Raw genomic sequence first — 22,560 nt, forward strand, 5'->3', positions numbered from 1 at the left:
CATTTTGATACATTTGAGGATTGACATAGCCATTTTCTGTAGGCAACTGATTCCAAGCAGCATATACCTCATAGCCATTCATTTCTGCCTTAACCCTAGCTGGTTCTTGATGTCGGCGCATGTCAGCGTTCATCCTATTGTAAGGGCTTATGGATTTAGCAATACCGGCCATTGGATATCGAGAACCAGTAGGTGACATCATGCTGTTATCACTTCCGTCCTCACTCTCTGATTTTGCACCAGTATCGTGAATTTGGCGTGGATTTCGCATATCATGCATGCACTGTGATCTATCGTCTTGGGTAAGGAAACTTTGATCTGGGGGAATACCAAACTTTGCTTTCATTAGGCTTATTTCTTTACGGAGTAATGCATTTTCTTCTTCAAGAAAAGAAACCTTATTTCTAACATCTGATTCAGCTTGCCGCTTGCATTCTCTAGAACGTTTTGCTGCCATGTTGTTCCGTTTCCTTTTTTCCCAATATTTATCATCTTTATCGTTATCTGGTATACTTCTCTTTGCTCGACGTTGTACGATTTTGGGCATAAAACTTGCATCTCCACAATGACCCATCCAGGAATCCTGAGAACCATACATTTGTGGATCCATAGCGGAAATACTGAAATACACGAGAAAGAATTTGAAATGAAACAAAAGAAATGTACGGGAGAACTTGGTGTATATCCTAAAATCCACTTTTCAAATGAGATCCTAAAAACTCAAAGCAAATTTTTAAAAATCGTGTATTTGGCCACGTTATTTATCTTGCATCAGTATCTACAGTATTCATCATCTGTAGCTGGTAACCTCGTAAATAAGACCGAGATAATATATATTCATGAGGTCATGTGATTTTCAAACCGACCAATCAACATGCTTGCAAAGTAGTCGTATTTACATTTTGTTTTGTAAATATGAACACACGTACGAAAGGAGGAATATCGTGAGGAATATAATGAGCCCTGACAAGTGATCAAGCATGAAAAGTTATTTTCATAATGTGAACCACCTACCATCTACATCATGTATGGAGATAGAGTTGTTATATATTTAAGGGAATACACATATATTCAATCTGAGGAACAGTGTTTGGGTCAAGGGTTTTTTTTTGTCTTATTTTCACTTATCTAAGTTTATAATCAGTTAAATAAGCTGGTATCGAATTAGTTTCACTGATGTCCATTTCGTATATTTCGCTATCGTTATGTTTCAGTGAGTCTATTCTATACTTATGTATCTTGATTACAAACATCTCGTGGCCATTTGGCCCCAATTATCCCTACAATTTACATATTAAGGCAAGTTTTAGTTTAAGGTAATTAAGCATAAGATGTAAAGAAAATGAAACAGAAACTAAGTTAGGGGTAGGGTTACCATCGGGTCATATTTACGTGTCATTTAAACCCTTGAAAACCCTTATCTAAAGATTTGCCACGTGTTTTGATAAATTGTCAACAATGATTGTATATTTTCCACTCTTATAGTAATCCCTTATTTAAACTTAATTATTAAAGGAACAATAACTTGAACTCCATATAAATAACAAATGTATGAATGTCAACACTATATAGTAGCACCATATAAATATGGCATATTGACATTTCGTAACTTGAAATATATGGTAGTGTTGACATGTTGACGCTAATGGTGTCATGTAATAATTTGAATAAAGTCAGTTTATTAATGTTTGAAGAACGAAATTAATATTTTTACCCCTCTGAAATTATTTCTATACACAGTTTTATCACAATAATGATCAGAGAGCACCGCTTTGAAAGCATTTTAACAACATTAATATATCTCAGGATTTATATCAGAAATGATTTTCAATCTATCTGTAAACGTTCTGAAAGAAAACACTTTCATTTTTAGATTTTTAATAATTCATATCGAAAAAGGATTTGGAATTATTCTAAAAGATAACTAATGTATCGGTGATTGGTCATTTGGACACATATGAATATTTTTTTTTATGTATTTATGATATTTTCATTTCAAAAGTTATATGAAATTTTCATTAGAATAATTATGAATTTCTTCATGAAAGTTTCATTTGAGTAGATTTAGATATTTTCATGAAAGGTTAATTTGAATAGATTTAGATATGTTCATGAAAGGTTAATTTGAATTGATTTAGATATGTTCATGAAAGTTTCATTTGAATTGATTTAGATATTTTCATGAAAGGTTAATTTGAATAGATTTAGATATATTCATGAAAGGTTAATTTGAATAGATTTAGATATTTTTATGAAAGGTTAATTTGAATAAATTTAGATATGTTCATGAAAGTTTTATGAGAAAAGTTTTAGATATGTTCATGAAAGGTTAATTTGAATAGTTTTAGATATGTTCATGAAAGGTTAATTTGAATAGATTTAGATATGTTCATGAAAGGTTAATTTGAATTGATTTAGATATGTTCATGAAAGGTTAATTTGAATAGTTTTAGATATGTTCATAAAAGTTTTATGAGAAAAGTTTTAGATATGTTCATGAAAGGTTAATTTGAATTGATTTAGATATGTTCATGAAAGGTTAATTTGAATAGTTTTAGATATGTTCATGAAAGGTTAATTTGAATAGATTTAGATATGTTCATGAAAGGTTAATTTGAATAGTTTTAGATATGTTCATGAAAGTTTTTTGAGAAAAGTTTTAGATGTGTTCATGAAAGGTTAATTTGAATTGATTTAGATATGTTCATGAAAGGTTAATTTGAATTGATTTAGATATGTTTTTGAAAGGTTAATTTGAATAGTTTTAGATATGTTCATAAAAAATTGATATGAAACGCTGTAGATGTGTTGCGGAAGTTTCATTAGAATAGTTATATTTTTAAAATTTTGATTTTAATTCTTTATAAATTTATAAAGTTAAAGGGATTGTAAAGAGATTCTATGTGTATCGGAGAATTTTCATTCTGACGTCTATGGTTCTTGAAATTCCACTAAAACTAACGCGTTTTATGACTTCACTAGCGGAGAACTGCAATAGTAGCTTCCGGTAGCATCCCTCTAGTGACGTCATAAAACGCGTTATTGTAAAAAATTCTGATATCACAATATTTAGTTGAGGCAACATTAAATGAGAATATGAACGGAGAAAAAAATCTAAAAATGTGTAAAATTCTATTATTTCCACCAAGTATTAAGTATTATTTTTTCCCATTGTAAACGAACGCATTGTGATGATTTTTTGCTGAATTTTCTGAATGTTTCGAGAATATATCAGAACAGTTGAAAAATAATTGCCAGCTTCTGGTAAATTTTGACTTAACTTAAAATTTTCAGTTACCCATATTGTTGGTATTGAGGTGTGGTTAAACAATTTAATTTTGTCATACGATTGCAACCAGTTCTCTTTTTTTAAATTCAAGTTTCATTAATATATAATATTTAAGATTTGATTGTTTATCAAGTTCCATTTAGAATAATGTTAGATTTGATTGTTTATCAAGGGGGGGCTTTTACAGGAGAAAAATTAATATTTGTGAGAATAAAGTAAAATTTAGAATTAAAAAGGCAGGAAAATTGAGTTAAAAGAAATTAAGAGAGAACCAGTTTACATTAGAGAAGAAGGCGAGGTTTACATTAGAGAATGTTTACAATCGAGAATAAAATGACGTTTATATTAGAGAATGTTTACATAAGAGAAGTGAGATACCGTTTACATGAAAGAAAGATAATGTTTACGGTAGAGAATATCTACATAAGATTAGAAAAAAGTTTACATTTGAGAAGAAACAGAATTTTTACATAACAGAAGTAAGAGAAAGTTTACAGAGAAGATAACGTTAACGTTACAGAAGAAAGAGAACTAAAAAATAAAGTACGTTTGCAAAGTCGAAAGATAACGTTTACATAAAGAAAAATATTAGTAGAGCAGAGCTTGATTTTTATTTGTATAAACTATAAAACTATTACTCCGTTTATCGAAACAAATTTAGTGTAATTCCCTAATGTTTAGTACTGAGAACCAATGGTTATACTATTGTTATTATTATGTGGTTATGTTTGTGACAGCTCACTGATTCAGTCCCTCACATACTTCAGATCATTTTATTACAACAGAAACAAATAACTGGAAATTAATAGACTCACAGTTTCCATCCGCTTGATTTTAATGTCTATTTTCAAAAGCGATTAAACTTTTATCAGAATCAGGCTTAATCTTGTTGTTGTTAAACATGGCAATGTGGAAATAATAATAATTGTATTTCTAATGTACTGAAATAAAATTCAATTTTATGAAAACCATGTTCAATCTTGTTTCTTATAAAAAAAAATTCTTTTGAATTGATTTTGTGACTTGACGTTATTGTTTGTTCAAAAGAATTTCAAAATATTTTTTTCACCTCTTATATTGATTGAATCCTCTGCGCCTTTACGATAGGAGTTGTTACAATATTTAAGTATGTCAAAATGTATTCAGATGAAAGACTGCCAACAGTTAGTGACAGTAAACAGTAAAAATGTGCGGAAATTAATTAAATCATATATTTTGCCTAGATGTTATGACTATATTAGAGTGATTTGCATTTATCTTCCTAAAAGCGAAAGACTTGACCAATCTGATTGGTATATAGGCTATTCTGCTATTCTTTATTTCTAGCTTTAAACAGGTTTGCTGAGGTCGGTATCTTACGCAATAGGATTTATTACCCTGAGATTAAATTTATCAGAGACATCAGATCATATTCTTTAATATTATAAATTTTTAAAATCTCTTACACCTCATAAATATTTCAACGCTCTGACAAAGCTGATAATCTATCTATGAACTATTAATATCCCCTGGTATTAACACCTTGAGAATTTGGGGGCTCGTTCCCTCAGGGTCAAGCTGATTGAATAGGAGTGGATGAAATATGTGTCCCTAATTTGACCCCAATCGTAAAAAACCAAGGGCTTGGATAAATACCATATTAAATGGATTAGCGCTCCTGGATTAACTAAAGAAATATTTTAGGAGACGAAATTATACATCTCTAAAGTGACTCCAAAATAAGAAAAAAAAAATAAGAATTGCAAAATATATTATGAACTGTCAATGATTGAGAATTTTAGATTATTTGAACATGCTACACCATAAGCTATCATTAGTCTAATGCTCTGAGCTGTGACATTATCTTCTTACGTTACTTTCCAAGCAAACACCCGAAAAGATTTCCTTTGATACTATTTTTTCTCCAAAATGAAATGATAATTTATCAATATTAGTTTCGTAAAGATTATATATCTTAATAACTTTAATTATATTCTTTATGAAAATATATAACTATTTATATGCGAGTATTTTAACGGCTGATTATCATGACAATAAACAAATTTACTTTAAATGTGATTCTTGATTTTAAGACCTATTAATATAGTATTATAAACTTTGAAGAAAAAATTGTTGTAAAACCGTGATTCAATAAAAAAAAATCTAACCGAAGATATTATCTAAAAACTTATAATGTAAATTACAGGGAAATTGTAAAATCATAATCAGTCAGATTAATATACTTTCAACAAGTTACAGTCTTAATGTTCGTGAATCTAACGGGATTTCCGATTGAAAAATCCAGCTTATTACCCACCATCGCATTGGGTTACAATTTACTTTTTGACTAGAAACTAAATATTTCAAAATATAAAATGTAAATAAGCGTGTACTGTCAACTACAAAACAAAACCATTAATGGCATAAACCTACCCATCTTTATTAATTTTCCATTTTAACTTTCAGAAAGACTTAGATGGAAGATTATTGAATAATTCAAACTTAATTCCCCGAACATTGTTGAAACAATTAGTACAGTACCGAAGGTTAAAATGTTATTTCATTTTTGAAGTTAAACTTACTTCCATAAATATTTGTTTTTTTTCTGGATCAAAATTATGAATAGATTTTGTAATTGATGCGTATTCCATGCATTAGTAAATAATTATTGGGTTAAATACTTATAAATAAATTATATGTTGTATATATTATTTACTATTATTTTTAGGTTTATATTTTATTAAGAAAGTGAATATAAAGTTTAATAACATACAGAAACTTTTCATTTTATAAAATATCTACGTTTTTTCGTTCGTTCTCTAGAACGTTTATGTTTAGTTATATAAATACTTTGCGAGCATCGAATTTGAAATCTTTTTGAAAAAAAAAATTATACTTATATAGCAGATCCTTCAGATAATAAATTATTATATGTGAACCCGGAATGGAGCAATATCCAAGATCATTTTGAATATATATATCCGTGTAACACATTTCGATGACGATTTCACCAATACGATTAAACTGTGAATGATCTGGAACATTGAATCGAATATTAAAATTCCAGTAAAAAATAAAGTGAACATTATTAATGAATGTCCGCGTTTGAAACTGTAATTATAATTAAAGTATGCCAAGTCCTTTATTAAAATATATATGTAAAAAATGTATCCAACTGTATCCGATTAATTCAATGAACAAGGTAAAATTCATATGTTGAATGTGTGAAGCTTTAGTTATTATATATCTATGTGAATATGTAATAAAATTATCTGCTATATAATACAAATCACATAATGTAATATGTCTATGTAATGAAATGGTTATTTTCCACATTAAAGTTATATCATTATCAAGTCCCTCTCTTCTCAAATATCTTATGTTATAACCTAAACAGATAAGCTGGTTAGATTATCCAACTTCTTCCATATAAGTTATCATTGGTGTAAACAATTGTTTATTATTATTACACTATAGTTAAAACCAATTCGCATACCTATGTGACGTAACGAATCGCGTAATAACTTAAAATTTCGTCAGGGCGCGAAATAGAATTACGTAAAGACTACACTGTTTAAATAAAATGTTATTACGTAAAGTTTCCTCTATAAGATAATAATAATATTTCACTCACCTTTATTCCTAACTTGTACAGATAACTTCTAGTCTCGAACTGACCACTGTTTTTTTTACTTAGTGCTGGTCAAGCTGAAATTGTCCAGTGATTGGTTGGTTAGGATCTGAGCTGAGAAATAGTCAGGTAGATCTATAAGTTGCTGTGGGCAGTCTTTAATCTGTATTAATGTGGTGGTCACCCCTCGCTTAAACAATCCAATACTACATAGATATAGCTATCTTCATGCTTTTACTACATAGAAGAATAATTTACTTAGAATAGTGGGAATATAAATTGATGTTTGATTCAATAGTTTTGAATTAGTTATAGATCAAATCCCCAACCCGGGGTCAACGTTGACCATGAATAATTTCTACGCGTGCGTCATTTTGTTTATGAGATAATAGGGTTTAGTATGAAGTTATTAGTGACGTAACTACGAGAGGTAATATGCAAACAATAGACGACCAGTCGATCACACCTTATTTGTTTCGCTTCACTGAAACCAAATTAATGAAGTATTATATAATTAACTTTGACAGCTCGTTACTGATCAATTGTTTCAAAATTCTTTCAACTTTTGTTTTCAAGAACCGCTTTCGAACGTTATGGCAGATATCACGATCCATTACCATGGCAAACTACGACGGTAATATACCCACACAAATCTCTCTACGTCATGAATTTACTATCCTATAATAATGACAGCTAAATGAAATTGTTGACCTATGATAAAGGTAAAGTTTAGTTCAATTAATGTTTATTCAAAAGACATTCGAACAAATCAACTTCCTCAAATTGTTTATGTCCCAAATTTAAGTAGTTTTGCTCTTAGTCTAGGATAGAGAAGATAGCTTGATTATAAAAACATTACATAAAGTTCCAGATCAAAATTCACTTGAATCATTAACTGTGTTTACTCATTTTTAAAGAACTGAGACAGATTATTTTTGACTACCGAGAGTCTTTATGGGAAATATTTTGTTGGCATGTCAAACATTTACCTACATTCGGACAAATTTTAGTTTGGTTTATGATTTATGAACTATATTTACGGACTATACATGAAAAGTCAACTTCCTGACGTACAACTGGGCAAATCAAGTAAACTACTGACTAACATTAAGCTGATAATATATTCTAGGCACTACAGGTACTATACTAACTGACTCCTCACGAAAACGTCTGCAACATCCTTTACAAAACCAAGCTACTTGCTTTTAACTGGACAGATTAAATATAATAGCCCGTTCATAGGATAATAATTGGAGAGATCACAAACAAATCTGTTTCAAATAAAGTCAAGTATTCATCAGCATGCATTCAGGGCTGTTCAGCAAAAGTTAGAATACAGGACTATAATTGGATATATCAAGCAGAAGTCGGTATACCGGACTATAACTGGACAGGTCAAATAAGAGTCAGTTGTATGATACCAAACAGATGTATATTATATAACTGTAATTAGTAGAAATATTACTGTATGTTCATCTTTATTAGATTTTCTGGTAAAAGGACAAATGTTCTGTAATAGTATTATAATTATCACTAGAAATAATGAAGGGAGGATAAAGATGGCGTGGGCTGAAGACTGAATGAAGACACACCCTCCGTTAATTCTTCCTGCTAATGATCTAACCTTTAGCATTCTATACATTTTATTTCCAACTCTATGATAAAAACAATAACAAAGTCGTATTTACATTATTCTATTACTTTTATTCTAAAGATTCGATTGTCATTTCGATGTCAACTCGTATTAGAATGGATCTGTCTTTAGTAGCCCCTGTTTCTTTAAAATGAGGTACAAATACATATATTTCGTGTCTTTACATATTCAACATGTACTGGCACACGAGTTTCCATACGAAATTCGGTGCCAAGGTTCTTAAATGTTACAAAGCATATGTCTACTTCCAGTATTTCTGGTTATTCTTATTTCTTTAAAATTGAAAATAAACTAAACTAAGTCAATTAACTTTTTCATATCGTTAAATACATTGATACGTTTGATGTAGTTTAAATATTATTTATTTTTCTGGAAGAGAGTTTGAAATTTGACCCAACGTAACTTTGCAAACGCAAATGAGATAAACCTAAGATGCTTAATGTTGGCTTTAGATGATAATCATAGAAGATTGGGTGATAATCAAGCACTAATTAGTTAATGAGTCTAAGCAACTGTGTTAATTATAATATATTCCGTATACACAGTATAAAACCATTAATTGATCCAGATAATTCTAAAAACTACCATAATTACCAACAACTACCCAGTCTGTGATCCCAGATATCTGGTAACGGACTTTACTTGTCAACTACCACCACCAACAGGATACTATCATTTGTATCTCTTCAACTGCACACCTTTCTTATCAATTTCAATGGCCAAATTCCGTCTTCTGAGTAAATCACGACTCTTTTCGATGTTGAGTCTCTTAGCATCAGCCCGACAGCGGAGCATTGAAATAATTGCTCATTAGTCTATTTTCAGTTTTCAGTATTAGAATCAGAGGTTTAGGCTTGTTAAACATCATTCGTTTCATTTGTGATATACCGCATTCAGGAATACGAGATATAACCCATTCAAGTACTAGACAAAATTCTAAAACAAGAAAATTCAAAATGACGAAAATAACAAAATTGGATCGGGCCTTTGACAATTCTAATCATAAAGTTCTTGAAAGATCTAACCATACAGTTCTTGATAGATCTAACCATAGAGTTATTGATAGATTTAACCATACAGTTCTTGATAGATCTAACCATACAGTTCTTGATAGATCTAACCATACTGTTCTTGATAGATCTAACCATAGAGTTATTGATAGATTTAACCACACAGTTCTTGATAGATCTAACCATACAGTCATACAGTTCTTGATAGATCTAACCATAGAGTTCTTGATAGATCTAACCATAGAGTTATTGATAGATCTAACCATTCAGTTCTTGATAACCACAGAGTTCATGAAGGGAGACAACCCTCTATTGTTTTTAACACAATTAATTTATAAGACATTTGAACAAGAGTAAAATGATGACCCATCCAAAAATCTTTCTAAAAAGAATAAAATTCTTCACCATAGAAAAGTTACTTTATTTCTGATACAACACAATGTTTAAATGTGACCCCTAACTATTCAAAGTACTGATCAATATTTGTACACCACCAAGGTTTTTTATGTGAACATGAATAATTATCTATTTTTACATTAGTAATAAAGATAATTTGATATTTTTGCTCAGTTGTCATCGGTTTAATCAACTAGCTTGGCGAGTCACAATGCAGATACTACATTAAATTATTACTGCATTAAAACTTATCATCAATACATAAAAAAAAATTACGTACGACAAAATCTTTAAGGAATCGTTGTTTATGTTGAATGATCTTCATGGCAATTTGTGTCAAGAAATAACATAAAATAATAAATGAATTAACAAAAGAATATTGGTGTGAAACTTGAGTAAAAATAACAAATTGTAAATAGGGCGGAAGAAAACTTTGAACAAAATATCAACAGAAACTCAAAAAATAACCAAAAAAAAAAAAAACTATTTGGAAACAAAAAAAAAATGATAAAGAATTGGAAAGCATTTTTATAAAGATTTTGGCATTATGCGAAGAGTAAAACAACAGAATAGATCTAGTTACTTTTTTAGAGACGTTCAACTCGAACATCCATTCCATCCGGAGTTGACACCCATCGTCTTTCGTTAGTTCGAGTATTATATTCATATACTCTACCGGTCACTGAAAAATATGGCATAATAATTAGATTTTTTTGGGGAAAAGAGTAGGCGAAGTGTTTTATCTTAAAATCCGGTGATGTGTTTTGATTTTTTGTTGGATAGTAATAATTAAAAATATGATAAGGGGTGCAACTCCTACAAGACTATAGGTCAGTTCAGCCAGAAGCTACCAGTGAGATAGACATGCTGTGTGCAACCTAAGCCATCGACGATTAATTATCCGATCCGAGTTAATCTTTCAGCAGGTTGCTAGAGATTTCTGCCAGAGGAACAGTTTTACAATTTTATAGACAACTAGCGCAATCACCAATATATCTCCAACCTTAATTTCGACCAAAATAGTTAGCCATGTTGATAAAGGCACCACTCAAATACATCTTGCACGTGCATTGGTTTTATCCATTTGTATTTAAGACATCTTGTCAAAAATGAACCCAATGATGTTACTATCTATGATACAGGAAACTGAGTTTATTAACGTCCAGGAAATTATTGCTGAGCTCAACTAATACATACCTGGATCAACGGCTCTCCCGTCGAATTCTCGATTAACCAGCAGATAGCCATTGTCTTCCAGTTCTTTTGGTGTTATGATGACGTTTCGTGGCGATCTCACACCGTCGCTACGATTAACCTCTGGTGACTCTTGTGTTCTATTTGGTTTTACAAGATTGCTAGACCCAGCAACCTTCGGAGACTTCACTACCCGTGGGGTTCTAACTGGTATCTTAGTGTCTTCAGGGGCTCCCCAAAATGGTTCGTCATAGCTTCTCTTCTTCTGTTTTCTCTGAAATTGTTTGTATCTATTTTTACAAATGTAGAAAAAGAAGGGGAAAGAAGAATGAATTAATCCACCCTGTATTTGTTGTTTATGTGTTTAAACTAGATTACCACGCAATGTAAAACTTTTACGGTACTAGGAAATAAAATGAATAGTCTCTTTATTTTTGCACACCATATATATTCTTTTTGCTTTATGTAATTCAAACATATATAAAAATAAATTTGTAAATGAATATGTAAATTTATATCGGAAAAATTATCAATTTGAATTTTAGATACATGTATAAATATTTCTATATTTGACTTACATCTACTTCTGGTAATGGTAAAGCTAATACTGCTGGTAGAGGATGTTTCTTCTGGTCATTTAGGTTCAAATCGGGAACATTATCTGTAACATTTTGTCATATTATGGTTTGTGACAGCATGGCAAACGTTTGAATAGTAAAATACAGCTACAAGGTGAATGTGTTGTATTTTTGATTACAGACATGTAATTACTTTCTATATTTATATACAATATGTACTATATACAACATTTATATCTTAAGGTGTTGCTAAGGCAAACAAATCTTAATTCTCATAAATTCTAAAATGATACATACTTTGCTTGGAAACATACACTGGAGCAGATTTTTCTACGGCATTATCTTTCCTATTCACCTCTCTGACAGGAGTAATTGGCCTAGAATCAATATTTCATTTATTAAATGAATGAATTAGAGCTTTAATGGGTATTGGACACAATTTATTCAGCAATCGTTGCAAGGTGACCCCCTGCTAAGCTCAAAATTTTGACTCCACATTGAATCGTTACAAATTTTTCGTAACAACCAAACGATAAAATTTTTCCCCAACTTTTTCTTGAAGCATGAATCACTCTTAGATAATTCATAATAGTTTTTAGGGTTTCCATTTCCATGGAAACTACATGAAGGAGTACACGCACCTCAATACATGGGCTATATTAAACTTTTCATTTGTTACATAGGATAATCAACCGATGGTAATTTATACAATATTTTGTTGTTTGGTACAAATGTTTACTCCCGTTGTTTATTGTACATATAACAAGAACATACTTACCGTTTCTGTTTCCGATGCCTTCTGAGAAAGAAAAATATCAGAAGAAGGATCAGAGCTAAAACCAGGAGACAGCAAAGAACAATGATAACTATTCCAGTAGTTGTTTGTTCCCAAGGTGTTGTCTCCTCTACGTATGGTTTAACTGTTTCAACAGAGAACTCATTCCACGCAGACGATCCTGTGAAACAAAGGATATTTTATTTAGAGAGATTTTGTTGTCTTGGTCTTTTATAACCATTGAGTTATTCCCCATTAGTAGCTAGACTGTCAAACGAAAAGCACGAACTCTTTAACAGAAAAGGCACAGACAGTACAATCACGTTGTTTCCCACCGGTGACAAAACATTTGACTCACAAATGGTATGGGTGTCGAAATTAAACATAAAGCATCAAAAGGACAAATCCATTCCGTTGATTACCTGATATCGACGTTGATGGTGATCCAGATGTGGCATCAGATGTAGTTACTGCAAGAATTTGGTCATAGGTAAGGAACGTCTTTCCTTCATTCAAATTTGCTTGATCATCTGTTATATCGTCGGCAACTACATACGCATGTACATTGACAGGGCTAAAAAAGTTAAATATTTGTGTTCTTTTATCATAATATGACTATAGCGAATATTTCAATCCGGAAATATTTGTAAATATGTTAAACAGACATATTTTCTCTAAATTCCTTATAGAATTGTAAAGTTGTAAAGTTCCAAGTTGTAAAATGAGATCAAGCAAATCAAGTTATATCTTAATGCTACTTGGCATTTAATCATGACAGAGGGTTCAATACTTAGACAGTGTTTATTTACTTAGTGGCGAGAAGACGTCTTCTGGAAGTCGGTGGTGATATGGCTGTTCCTGCACGCTCCTCTGTGCACCACACAACTACTCGACAAGTTGGATATGTCGATACCAATAGACTTCTAAGCTCTGTTATAAATTGATCTTTCATAGCTTCAAAATCAGCTTTATTAATTGATAATTGAAAAGTGACCGCTATGGAATTTGGTATAAATGTATCTATTCTAAGTTGTGCAGAAGACGAAGATGTGAGTGAAGGAGAACCATTATCCTTTGCACCAACACTAATAGTGTATTTATTGGTAGCATCCAGTGTAGATGTAGATACCAGACTGAAAACCCCTGTAGAAAAATATACATCACAATAAATACTTTCATTATTAAAGAAGAGACTTCTTTTCAATATATACGATTCAATGAATAAGTCGATGTGTACTAAAGTGATAAAGCATAATATCTATTTAGTACATAAAGAGTGTGTCCTGGCGAAGGTGATCAAAACAATAAAGTTAGAAAACGTAAATTATAAATATTTACCAGAGTTACTGTCGATTTGAAAGAAACTACTTGAATCGGTCAGGAAAAATCCAAGCTGTGCGTTGACTCCTGCATCGGGATCTGTGGCTTTCACAGTTGTAATTATTCTAGAACACTGGCCAGCATAGGCAACCTCGGCATTATAAAATACTGGATTAAGTGTAGGGCTGTTGTCGTTTACATCTGTAACTATCAACGACACAGTGGCTGTTGAAGTCAAAGGCGAAGCTCCTCCATCAACTGCTAGAATTTTGAAATCAAAGCCTGGATGGATTTCCCGGTCAATATTTGACTTAACTGAAATAATTCCCGTAGTTGAATCAACAGCAAGGAACGTATTAGCGGAGGTGCCCAGTGCCGTAGATGTGTCAATGGTTAAGGTCACTACTGCATTAGCTCCTAAATCAGCATCAGTGACAGTCATCTGTAATATGCTAGTTCCTACAGGTGAATTTTCAACTGTTGTTGAAGCATATTTAGTGGAATCAAATACAGGGCTATTGTCATTTTGATCTAGAATATTTATGGTCACATTCTCTAACGTGTACTTTGATGGCGATCCTTGATCCTTCACTCTACAATTTATGATGTAAGTTGAAGTCATTTCTCTATCTAATGGATCTGACGTCGAAATTGTACGAGTTGCTGTATCTATGACAAAATTGGTGGGATTGCCTTGCCAAAAATTAAGTAGTTCAAATACCAATGCTGCATTAGCACCAACGTCTCGATCGGTTGCCGCTACACTTCCCACAGGTGAAGCTAAAGGCGAATTTTCCAGAATAGAAAAGATATATGGAGTTCCAGTGAATATCGGGGCATTGTCGTTGACATCATCAACTGTTATGATAACACTTATTGAATCTGTTAGAGGTGTTGCTCCTTTATCACTAATTGTAATATTCAGCGTATACGATGGTGTAATTTCTCGATCCAAAATGTTTTGAATCTAAAATATCAAAATCAAAATACATATTTCGCATTAAATTTGGCAAATTGCCAGTTTCTACGCACCAATTCTCTAAATGAGATCAATTTTATTTTAGAAAGGCATTGCAATTCAACTTAAGCAAGGTTCATATAGACATATACAGCTTAGTATCAATAATTGAATTAGGAGAACTTTGTGTTAAAATTCTGATATTTGAACTTTTGATGTTCATCCAGGTAAGCAACCATTTCACGCATAGGTGTATAACAATCAATAATATAAATGATACAAATCTCTATTATATACATACATTATGCCAGGGTGTGCATGTTTGCGATATCATACTTTACCTGAACAAGCCCAGCAATAGGATCTATTTTAAAGTCGTTGTTTGTATTTCCATTGGTTATAGAGAATACCAATTCTCCATTCACACCGATGTCCTGATCTGTGGCAACAACAGTGAATGCAGTGCTACCAATCACCCTATCTTCAGGTATGTTACTATCATATGTTCCAGTAATAATTGGTGGATTATCATTTACATCGTTCAATATGACTGTTACTGTTGCTGTACCAACCAAACTTGGTGTGCCTTGATCGGTTGCCAATATTGTCAAAATGTGACTACAATAATCATTGATAGACATCATGAAAGCGTCAAAAGCTTAATTTTATGACACAGACTATACGTTATGCAAGGTAAGATTATCGATGTATAGTTCATTCCCACATTGCTTAATTCTGATCTCCGAAGACATAATCCGTAGACAGTAGTTTTACAGATAGCTTTATGTATCTAAGAAAGAAATTGACCCTTGAACAGTTATCAAGGTGGCAGCTCACAGTCAAAGATTCTAAGAATCGATGCTATGTGTTTAAGGAGAGAAAACTGCGATTGAGAATCTAATGAGAATCTGGAAAGCCATATAAAGAATTATATCAAGTCTATGAAAATATAAGCCTACCTGTCAGCTGTTTCTCTATCTAGAGTCGCCTTTGTGCTGATTTGTCCACTGGTAGAACCAATCAAAAAGAATGAATTAGTAACCGAATAATTTATAACATTGTTGTTGTTAGCAGCAGAATCTGCATCATTAGCATTGACTGTTGTTACTGATGTTCCAACAGAAACATTTTCAGCTATATTGACAGTAAAATCTGCTGGTACAAAAACTGGTGTTTTATCATTAATATCATTTACTGCTATTCTTACTAAACATGAAGAAGTCAAGGCTGGAACTCCTCCATCTACTGCTTGGACAACTAAATAATATATCTGTTTCACTTCATAATCTAATGTAACTGATGTAGTTATATCACCACTAGTACTGTCAATATTAAAACTTCCTACACCATCACCCGATACAATAGAATAAGTCACTTGTCCGTTTACTCCAGAATCTTTATCTATAGCTTGGACAGTATTCACTATGAAGCCAACAGTTTTGTCTTCATCAACTGCTGGAGTGTATGTATTCTGGGTGAATTGCGGGGTGTGATCATTTTCATCAGTCAACGTAATGGATAATGTCAACGAATCTGTTAATCCGGTGCCGTCACGGGCTTCAATTATTATGCTGTACGTTGTTGGCGGTGTATCAAAATCTAACTGTGACCAAACCATGAAAGCGCCAGTAATGTCATTGATGCGAAATGCCGAACCTATATTACCACTAGATATAGAATATCGTATTTTTCCATCAGTTCCCGCGTCAGCATCAGTTGCTGATGCTGTATAGATGATTTGTCCGGCTGCTGTAGCTTCACTTAGAGTAGCTGAAGGTGAAGTGTCAGTTAATACAGGCGGAAATTCATTTGCTGCTTGAATATTGATATTTATAACGGCTGTATCAGTTAGTGGCGGAAGACCTTGATCAGTGACTAAAATGTCGAGCTTGTAAGAGTTAACTGTTTCGTAATCTAATGCATTTGTTATTATTAAGTTGTCATTTACAAACTTAAAGTCATTATTAGGGTCTCCATCAATAATTGTGTACACAACATTTTTGTTGACTCCTGAGTCATCGTCTGTAGCCGTTACTATTACAACAGTAGCTCCAACTACAGCAGTTTCTGCTACATTTGATGTGTAGGTATCAGGTACAAATACAGGACTATTGTCATTAATATCTGTGACTGTGATTGTTACGGTGGTATCAGCAAATTTTTCTGCTCCTGAACCAGCTACATCATCGGTTGCTCTGACGGTTAATATGTGTGTTTGTGCTGATTCATAGTCCAATGATTTTGCTATATTGAGTTTACCAGAATTAATTCCAAGAGCAAACAGACCACCCCCGTCACCATTTACTACACTGTATCGAACTGTTCCTTGTTGCAATCCGACATCTTGATCAGTTGCTAATATTGTGGCAATGGTGCTCCCTAACGCAAAATTTTCTGCTATTATCTCGTTGTATGGTGTAGATTGAAAGACTGGGCTATGTTCATTTACTGGTGAGACAGCCACTTGAACTGTGGCTGTAAACAATCTCTCTGGAGCTGTCTGGTCAGATACTTGAATCTCTAAGGTGTGTGACGTTTGTGTTTCGTAATTAAGGGCTGTAGCTGTTAGAGTCACTTGGCCGGTCGCAGAATCTAATGAAAATTCTCCACCATTGCCCGAAATCATAGTGTATGCCAACGTTTGTGCTGGTAAGTCAGAATCACTACACGCAAGAGTGGTAACAATTGTACCAGCAGGCGATCCCTCGGCAATTGTTTGTATTTTTGTTGCCGGTGAACACACAGGGTCGTTATCATTTACGCCAGCCACGTTAATTGTTAGAGCTGATGTGGAAGTGCGAGCACTTCCTCCTGTTCCATCAGCGACTTCTAAATCAAGTGAATATGAGGAAGTTGTGTCGGCATCTAATGACTGTTGTATTATGATTACCCCAGTTGCTGCATCTATTTTAAATTTATTGTTATTGTTCCCACCAGTTATGGTAAATATGTATGGACCTGCGGTTGGATCAACGTCTGTGGCGTCTAAATCAATGACAGTTTTTCCTAAAGGATCATCCTCTTGTAAATAGATTGTGTAAGGCCCAGCAGGTAAAAATGTAGGAGCTTGTTGATTGATATCACCAACTGATACCTGAACAAATGCTGTTACTGTATTGACCGAGTCTGTAGCGGTTATTGTTAATGAGTAAATTGGGATAGTCTGGGCGTTTAATATAGCATTAATTTGGATTACGCCCGTGTTACTATCTATTGTAAAATGATTGCTTGCATCACCAGCGGTAATGGAATATACAACCACATTGTTTGGAGATAGGTCGTTGGCATCTGGACAGTTGACAGTGGTTACTGTCGTTCCCACAGGATCTGTTTCTTGAACTGATGTAATATAGGTTATTGGGCTGCAGACTGGTGGAATATCATTTATGTCCGTTATTGTTATAGGGATTGAAGCTGTCTCTACTAATGGCGGAGTACCTTTGTCTGCAGCCTGGACAGTGAGAATGTAATTATCTACATCTTCTCTATTTAAAGGACCTTTAAGTATCAATGCTCCTGTTGTGGCATCAATAAGAAATTTCCCATCTCCATTACCCGTTGTAATACTATATTCGACTTCACCTGAAACAATAAAGTGAAAGTTAACAAGAAAAGCCACCACACGTTGGAAACAGCCTATGTAATACTAAAATGTAAGAGACTGGCAATTTTCTATAATAGTATAATACAGCTTACCAAATATTGCCGAATCAGCGTCGTTTGCTATCACGGTTGTTAAGACAGATCCAATAGCTTTGTTTTCCGCAACATTTATTGGGTATGACGACATGGTGAAACTGGGTGAGTTATCATTTACATCTATGTAAAAAACAGAACAGATTTATTATGAATAAATTTGTTATATATTTTGCTGAGCATAGATTATTATTTAAAGAACTAGATTTTACAAAGTTTATTCAAGAAAACCTTTAAAAGCTTTGTTTTTAGAAGTCACAAACTGGGTATCTCAAAATAAGGTTCCATAATTCAAAATGCTTGTTTACATCTACTCACCAGTTACTTCAACATAAACGCCAATTGTTATTTGTCTTGATGAGGTTCCTTGATCTGAAACTATCACGTTGTATTGATAATTATCTAATGTTTCTTTATCAAATGATGCTCCCGTAGAAACAGTTACCAACCCATTTGCGTCCACCTGAAATAGGTTTCCAGGGTCACTTGCTGCCACTTCTGAAAATACGATAGCATTGTTTAAAGATGCTGGATCCAAGTCTACATCAGAACACACTAATTGCTTCACAGTAGTACCAGCAGTTGTATCCTCTGTTAAAGATGCCGTATACAGTGTACTCGTACAACTTGGAGTGTTATCATTTAAGTCATCGATATTAATGGTAATCGTGTAAACTCCAGTTAAAGCCCCAGGAATTGTTCCACCATCAACAGCATGAACAATTACCGAGAATGTTTGGATGGTTTCTCTGTCTATTGTTTCAGTAATCGTAACAGCACCACTCGAGGAATCGATTCCAAACTTTCCATTGGCACCGGAAATTATAGAATATGTTATATCACCATCATCTCCGTCATCAGAATCAATAGCATTCAAGGTTAAAATAACATCTCCTACTGACGAGTTTTCTGCAATACTTTCTGTTGATGCTGCAGGTGTAAATATAGGGGGTCCCTCGTTTATTGGACCGACTGATATTGTCACAGGAGCTGCAGTAGCCTTTCCACCTCCATCAGTGGCTGTTATGGTAAGAGCATACGTTTTCGTAGTTTCATAATTTAAAAATGTATTATCATTTATTGAAATTTCGCCTGTGCTGGATCCAATTGCAAAAACATTATTTAAATCACCACCAGTTATTGTAAAAGTTATGGTTCCAAAGGCCCCGCTGTCTCCGTCTGTAGCAGCCACAGATAGAATAGAAACGGCGTTATTTGCGTTTTCATTTACAGTGGTAGCATATGAAGAGGGGTTAAATACTGGCGAGTTGTTATTTGTATCTGTAATTGTAATAGTGATAGTTTCACAACCAGTTCTCAACGCATCAACATTATTTGAATCGGTGGCACAAACGTTGACAGTGTATGGACTTAAGGTTGGAGATATGGACGCCTTCAAAGAAATCAAACCAGTCTGAGCATCGATGATAAAATATGTTGTTGAGGACAAAGAATATGTTCTTGTCTCTGAAGTATCGGCGTCAGATGCTGAAACAGCAAGGATTGACTCTCCTGGAGCATCAGTTTCTGCGATAGTTGCAGCATATGGTGTGGAGGCAAAAACAGGAGGACTTTCATTTACATCCGTAACCACTATATTGACAGTGGCGGTTGTTGTTAAATCAGGCGTGCCATTATCGGACACAAGTACAATGATGTTGTGTATTTTGTCCGTCTCGTAATTCAAAGAACCAGTAAGACTTACAGTACCCGTTCCACCAATAGAGAAAATCCCAGCACCCAGCACCGCATTTACGCTATTTATAATATATGTTAAAGTGCCACTATCTGTATCTATACAAGACAGTTTTGCCATCACCCCCGAACCATCTTCTCTGTGTGTAGCAGTTACAAGATTTGGAGAACATATCGGAGTAACATCATTTATATTTGTTAGTAAAATACTGACCGTGGCAGTAGCACTTCGCTGAGGAACACCATTATCGAATGCTACAACTTCAAAATTGTAGTTTGGTGTCGTTTCCAAATCCACAGATGTCTTCAAAAATATTTCTCCAGTGGCAGAGCTCAAGCCAAATTCAGCATTCGCGACTGTTTGAAAGTAAACAAATCCATCATTCCCATTATCTGCATCCGATGCTGTTACCTGGCCAATCGATGTACCAACAGCTGAATTCTCCGCAAGGTTGAATGTGTACGTTGGTAATGTATATAAAGGATCAAATTCGTTTACGTTTGATACAGTTATTGCAACAGCAGCTGTTGCGGATTTAGAGGTAGCGTCTCCATTTCTATCAACTGCTAAAATATATAGAGTGTAGAGTGTTGCTGTTTCATAGTTTATATTTACAGAATTTGTAATAATACCAGATGTTGCACCAACTGAAAAATCCCCAGAACCACCTGAAAAAATTAAACGTAAATAGTATTACTCCATGTGTTTGCATATATTCAGTTGATACTTATTGAACTTATTGAAATAATACAGCCACGGTCTTCTACTTTTAACTTATGAGCATAGGAGATCAACGTATTCATGACTAGAGCTTATTCATACCTATGATTGAAAATGTGACTTGTCCATTAACTGTAGCCCCATCATCATTATCAGTTGCTCCAACAGTTTTAATAACAGTACCTATTGGATCATTTTCCGTTATACTTCCACTGAAATATAGAATCGCATCGTAAGGATCGATTTAAACACAGAAATTAAGGTTTCTACATAACTATACCAAGTTGAACAGTTTCTACCATTCTTATTTAGATATTTCAAATTTGAGCGCAGTAATAATATACACACTAAACCAAATAATTATTATAGTCCATAAAATTAAGCATTTTTCAATGATTACTAGTAGTTTATTGATTGATCAGGCCTAATTTCAGAAATAAAATCCAATGTCCATTCTGCGAAGTAGTATTCCTTTAATATCAGTACCTGTACGAAGATGAAGAAAATACTGGCGAGTTGTCGTTTTCATCACTAACTGTTACCGTCAGAGTTGTGGTTATAGTGTTGGTACCATCAGTAGCCTGGATATTGAGTAGATGTGATGAAGCAGTTTCACGATCTAGACTTCCTAGAAGAACTATCTTACCATCTGTAGCACCGATAGAAACCAATGGATAGGTTGTCGTGAATGAATAGATAATTTGACCATCTGCAGTGTCATCAGAGTCCACATCAGTAGCTACTACAGTCTGTATTACGGTAGAAACCGGTGTGCTTTCGGATAGAGTTACTGTATATGGAGCTGAAAAAGTGAATAAAAAATCAATTTATTTCAATAGATCATCAGTAGAAGAATACAATTTATATGGCCGAGAAAGGATTTATAGTTATAACGTAAAAAATGTATATCAATTACCTCCAGTGAAAACAGGAGGTGCTTCGTTGATCGGACCAACATTAACCGATCCGAAAACGTCGATTGGATTTGTACCATCGGATACTGTTAAAACCAAGTCATATTTTCTAGTTGCACCTTCAAAGTTAATAGCTTGCTTCAACTGTAAATTGGCACCAGACATCTCAAATGTAGCAGTATCTCCCGAAGATATAGCATAGGTCACTGTTCCTGTTGTGTCGGAGTCGGAACATACCAAGCTCAATATTACATAACCTACAACTTCATTTTCATTTACAGTTTCTGCAAAGGTCGTTTGTGTGCACGTTGGGGCATTGTCGTCAACATCTGTTACAGTTACAGTCAAGGTTACAGTGGCTGTGTTTGGACCACCTTGTTCTTTAGCATGGACAACTATAGCATAGGAAGTGGTGGTCTCTCGGTCCAAATTTGATCTGGTGGTCACGCGGCCAGTGACACTATCAATCAGGAACTGATTAGATGGATCGCCATTAATGATAGAATACTCCAATACTCCAAAAGAGGAGCTGGTATCTGGGTCGTTAGCAACAACATTAGACACTGAGGTACCAATAGATACACTTTCAGATATTGAGACAGCATAGGTTCCAGTGAATGTTGGTCCACCATCATTTATGTCAATAACATTAACATGTACTGTAACGGTAGAAGATCCACTTGATAAATCAGTCACTGTAATTGCCAAGGAATGGGATGCTGAGGTTTCATAATCCAGATTACCTGCAAA

The 22,560-nt window shown here is 33.6% G+C and overlaps 3 protein-coding genes across 3 annotated transcripts; 1 reads left to right on the plus strand and 2 right to left on the minus strand.

The window, feature by feature from the left end:
* Window positions 1-349: 349 nt before the first annotated feature.
* On the minus strand, window positions 350-547 carry LOTGIDRAFT_124403 (hypothetical protein; the record flags this gene model as incomplete). Its single annotated transcript, XM_009061079.1, has 1 exon — window positions 350-547. A coding segment is annotated over one exon (198 nt), but the record flags the coding sequence as incomplete, so codon positions are not given.
* Window positions 548-9,551: 9,004 nt separating this feature from the next.
* LOTGIDRAFT_88392 (hypothetical protein) lies at window positions 9,552-9,830 on the plus strand (the record flags this gene model as incomplete). Its single annotated transcript, XM_009061065.1, has 1 exon — window positions 9,552-9,830. A coding segment is annotated over one exon (279 nt), but the record flags the coding sequence as incomplete, so codon positions are not given.
* A 4,000-nt stretch (window positions 9,831-13,830) lies between these two features.
* LOTGIDRAFT_124131 (hypothetical protein) lies at window positions 13,831-20,554 on the minus strand (the record flags this gene model as incomplete). Its single annotated transcript, XM_009061080.1, has 5 exons — window positions 13,831-14,793; window positions 15,126-15,402; window positions 15,744-17,284; window positions 17,885-18,300; window positions 19,891-20,554. Coding segments are annotated over 5 exons (3,861 nt in total), but the record flags the coding sequence as incomplete, so codon positions are not given.
* Window positions 20,555-22,560: the final 2,006 nt, after the last annotated feature.

This window comes from Lottia gigantea (genome assembly GCF_000327385.1).
Source record: "Lottia gigantea unplaced genomic scaffold LOTGIsca_46, whole genome shotgun sequence".
Taxonomy (NCBI): domain Eukaryota; kingdom Metazoa; phylum Mollusca; class Gastropoda; family Lottiidae; genus Lottia; species Lottia gigantea.